General features: G+C 40.9%; 1 protein-coding gene across 1 annotated transcript; it reads right to left on the bottom strand.

The window, feature by feature from the left end:
• Positions 1–217: 217 nt before the first annotated feature.
• On the bottom strand, positions 218–2,445 carry LOC109215817. Its single transcript, XM_019379929.1, has 5 exons — positions 2,303–2,445; positions 1,878–2,200; positions 810–1,799; positions 502–594; positions 218–417 (listed from the first exon to the last, which is right to left on the bottom strand). The coding sequence occupies exons 1-5, from the start codon at positions 2,443–2,445 to the stop codon at positions 218–220; spliced, it is 1,749 nt and encodes a 582-aa protein (XP_019235474.1).
• Positions 2,446–4,687: the final 2,242 nt, after the last annotated feature.

The raw sequence follows: 4,687 nt of genomic DNA, 5'->3' as shown, positions 1-4,687 counted from the left end.
CATGGTCCTTTTTGTGGCACCCCACACTTAGTTCTCACCATCTAACTCACTTTTGCACACTTCCCATGGCTTTACTCCCTATGCTTAATATCTTACAAAACAAGAATAAATAATACAACAATAATAAGAAAAAATAAAAATAAAAGAAAATAGTGAAGCTGGATTGCCTCCCAACAAGCGCCTGGTTTAACGTCGCGGCACGACACTGCTACTGTGCTCAGGCTGTGCGCTTTCTCTTCTTCTTTCTCCCATTAAGCCTAGCCTTTTTACACGCTCTCAGCAGATCTCCTCTTTCATCTCTGGCTCTTTTTTCAATCATCCTTACACACTCAGCTTGCAACACCACCTCCTCCAACTCAGTCGTCCTATCCGAATCACTACAATTCACATAAGGACTCTGCTCTATCCCCTTCAGTTCTACCGCAGTAATCATTCACAAATTCTCATAATGCTTAGGGAGCTTAAGTGCCTTGTACACATTAAAAGTAATTTCCTCATTGCCAACTCTCATCTTCAACTTCCCTTCCCTAACATCAATAAGCGCTCCACCAGTAGCTAACAATGGTCGCCCCAAAATAATGGGTACTTCCTCATCTGCTTCGTAATCAAGAACATAAAATCAGCAGGAAGAATAAACTTTCCCACTCAAACTACACATCCTCAATAATTCCTTCTGGCATAACTAGTGACCTATCTGCCAACTGTAAAGCGATTGTAGTAGGTCTAAGCACCCCCAATCCGAGTTGCTTGAACAAAGAGGATGGCATCAAATTTATACTAGCCCCTAAATCACACAGGGCTTTACCAACTTCTTGTTTTCCAAGAGACAGGAATTGTTAAACACCCAGGATCCTTGAACTTAGGAGGGAGTTTACTCTGAACTCTAGCACTACACTCTTCAGTAAGTGCAACTGTTTCACATTCTGTGTGTCTTTGCTTGTTTGCCACAATATGTCTGAGATACCTTGCATACTCAGGCACTTCCTGCGAAGTTTCCACCAAAGGCAAATTCACACGCACTTGACTCAATATATCTAAGAATTTCTTGTACATAGCATCATCATTTTGCTTTTGCAATCTTTGTAGAAACAGAGGTGGTGGCCTTGTCACAATTTCTGGCTTTTCTTTCTTATTCTCCTCAAATGGCTTAGGAACTAATTCTCCTTCAGATCTAGCTGTATACTTATTTTTCTCTGGAACTTCTTCTAATTCTCTTCCATTTCTCAAGGTAACTGCATTGACTTGAGCCTTAGGATTATGTTTAGTATCACTCGGGAGAGCTCCAGCAGGTCTAGTATTCTGATTGTTAGCCATCTGCCCAAACTGCCTCTCTAGATTTCTGAATTCTATGCACAATTGCTGATTGTCTATCAAGAGCTTTTTCATCAAGTCAGTCAAACTCTCTTCCGCTTGCTGTGAGGGTTGAGGTGGATGATTGTATTTCGCTTGAGGCCTGATATTCTGATTTCCAGCCCAAGAGAAGTTAGGATGATTCCTCCAATTCAGATTGTATGTGTTACCATATTGAGCATGTTGATTCATCGACCCTCTAGCTTGTTGCCCCACATAGTAGATTGATTCAGGATTCACGGTACATATGTCCCTAGTGTGACCTTCACCACATAACTCGTAACAAGCAGACATCTGTTGCACATGTTGCATTTGTTGTGCATGGTGCATTGCCACTTTATTCATCTGATTTGCTAATCTCGCTATTTCTGCCCTCATTGCTGAGAAGTCATCAAGCTCGATCACACCTGCTGCCTTTTGTTTAAGTGCTCTTCGTAGTTCCCCATCTCCTTGCCAATTATTATCATTAGTAGTGAAATTGTTAAGAAAGATCTGGATCTCACTATGCGGTCATGCCATGCAACTACCCCCACATGGTAAGTCAAGATTCATCTTTGATGCCTCGTCCAACCCATCAACAAAGGTGTGACCCAATACCTCATCAGTTTGACAATGGTGTGGGCAGTCTCTGAGTAACTTCTTGAATCTTTCCCAAGCTTGTCGAAGGGTCTCACCATCTCGTTGTTGAAACCCAAGAATCTGGCTCCTCAGCGACTTTGTCTTCTTTGTGGGAAAAAACTTCATTAAGAATTTCCTTGCTAGATCATCCCAATTGTGGATTGAGTTCGCGGGCTCCTTTTTTAACCATTCCATAGCTTCCCCCATCAGTGAAAAGGGAAACAGTGTCAGCCTGACATAGTCCTTGGAAACGTTCGAATAATGGTAAGTGTTTGTAATTTCTAGGAAGTTCTGAATGTGCCTCTACGAGTCTTCTTGAGATAGACACACATACTGCCCTGTGGATTGAATCAGCTGTACCATGTACTGTTTGAGTTTAAAGTAACCCATGATATCAGGCTTCACAACCGCCTGAGTCATCAGAGCCAGATTGGGCCTTGCGGCTTCTATCACCGGACGCTCTTCATTACCTGCCATCTCTATTGGCTGTGGTTGAACTACGATGTCCAACTCTCTTTCAACTCTAGTTCTAGCTTCAAATTTCCTCCTCACTCTATGAAGTGTTCATTCAATTTCAGGATCAAGAGGAAGGAGATTGTTTGCACTTCTACTCCTCCGTATTCAAGAGAAGAGCTTGCGTTATCACAAATAAAGCAAACTAAAAATTAAAACTTGAACAAATAACGAATAACAACTTAACTCAGCTAAAAAATCAATAACTAAGTCCCCGGCAACGGAGCCAAAAACTTGTTGGGACCAAACACACACACAAGTATACATGGTCGTCAAGTAATAAAGTGACTGGAAAGTCGGATGTCGAACCCACAGAGACTTGGATTGATCGTTAATTAAGCCAACTAAAATTAATTAATTGTCCAAGATATTTGAGAGTGGTATTTTTATATCATTCTACTATTGCGGAAACTAAATAAATAACAACTAAACTATCAAGAATGCGATATTGTATGCCGAGATTTTACTTAAGAGGAGATGGAAATTCTAGGGTTGTGGTTGGTTTATCAATCCTATTAAGTTCAAAAATTCACACTCGATAATCCAGATTATTTATGGTTTCTAATTAGCCGGATCTTTTATATGAATAGCATGTTCCCACAATACTACTCGCCTGCCCACAATATATCAACCCTATATTCCTACGGGATTGGATCTATCATGAACGAACATGATACAATATTCAATTAAGCAAGACTGTTAGGTATATTCCTATCCTAACCGCGAAGTCTTCTTCGAGCCACGGGTTCAGAAACAAGCTCTCTCTAATTCTACTCTAATCTAAACACGGCTTTCCAAAGCATAGCATAGATAGTAAATGGAACTCAACTGCTAGCCTGACAATTAAGCAATTATGCACAGAATTAGAGAAATAACCACAAGATGATAATCCGTATTAACGAAGATGTAATCAATAAACGTTAATAATCATGTCAACCACAACCCTAGAACGTAGAGTGCTTAGCCACTCATGTTCATAATAATAACTTTCCAAGTAGTTTGCATAAACAAATTACAAAGAAAAGAAAAAGGGATGAAGAACTCTATGATTTTCTCCTCCAAAAGTTGTCCACATGATGTTCTTGCCTCTGGTTGCCCAACTCCCTTCAAAGTGGCATTTTAACGTCTATTTATATGTGTAGGAAAAGACCTAAATGTGTAGGTCGAGTCCTAGTCAAACCGGGAAACGAATTAAATCTTGAAAACTCGGACTGGACCTGGCCCTAGGCCTGGCGTCGCCAGCCTAACGCCAGCCTCAGCCTGGCCTTTGCCTTGCAACGACAAACTAATGCCAACTTTTGCCTGGCCTTTGGCTGGCCTCGCTAGGCTAAAGCCTGGTCTCTCCTTTTCACTGTTCTCGAGCACACTTTCAACATTTAAGTATCCTTTTTGATCTACTTTCATCTCCAATTCACCTACCCATAAAATAGACTCCATTACATGCAATTAAAGTGTAATTTATATTAAAGAATATAAAATGCAAGGAACATAATTTACGAAACTATGGAAATATAGCCCCATATCAATTAGATCACTTGAATCCTTGTAAAGAGTGGGCCAATAGAAACCGCAACTTAACACTTTGGCTGCCGTTCATTCTCCACCATGGTGACCACCATACAACGAAGAATGACAAGCCCCAAGAATTTCAACTTGTTCGTCCTCCGGTACATATCTTCTAACCACTCCATTCGTACAAATCCAAAAAAGGTACGGTTCATCCTAATAATAGTCTTGACAATCCCGTTTGAGCTTCTTCCTTTGGTTTGAAGAGAACTCAACCAGAATGGTACCACTCACAAGATAATTTGCTAGATCTGCGAACCAAGTCACCTCTTTCATTGAAATAGCCAAGATTCCTTATCACGGAAGGAGTCATTGATTTCAATGCCATCATGTGGCCTCCCCTCCTCCTCCAAACGAGACAAGTGATCCGCCACTTGGTTTTCACTCCCTTTTCGATCTTGGATGTCTATATCAAACTCTTGCAACAAAAGTACCCATCTCATCAGCCGAGCTTTGGAATCTTTCTTGCTCATAAGATAACGAAGTGCCGCATGATCCGTATGCACAATTACTTTTGCACCCATCAAGTACAAGTGGAACTTCTCAATAGAGAACACAATGGCAAGAAGCTCTTTCTCCGTAGTGGTGTAGTTGACTTGGGCACTATTCATGGTCTTAGTTGCATAATAGACCGGATGAA

Source organism: Nicotiana attenuata, unplaced genomic scaffold (genome assembly GCF_001879085.1).
Source record: "Nicotiana attenuata strain UT unplaced genomic scaffold, NIATTr2, whole genome shotgun sequence".
Taxonomy (NCBI): domain Eukaryota; kingdom Viridiplantae; phylum Streptophyta; class Magnoliopsida; order Solanales; family Solanaceae; genus Nicotiana; species Nicotiana attenuata.
Note: the sequence above shows the minus strand (reverse complement) of the source record. Positions and strands in the feature narration are given on the sequence as shown.

What these genes read in the sequence shown, in the direction of transcription:
- LOC109215817 (XM_019379929.1), bottom strand. Translation starts at nt 2,445, where the DNA reads ATGGCAGGTAATGAAGAGCGTCCGGTGATAGAAGCCGCAAGGCCCAAT. An exon ending in CTGATTCAATCCACAGGGCA is followed by an intron (nt 2,201 to 2,302) that starts GTATGTGTGTCT and finishes GGACTATGTCAG; the next exon opens with GCTGACACTGTTTCCCTTTT. An exon ending in TCTTGACTTACCATGTGGGG is followed by an intron (nt 1,800 to 1,877) that starts GTAGTTGCATGG and finishes ATAATTGGCAAG; the next exon opens with GAGATGGGGAACTACGAAGA.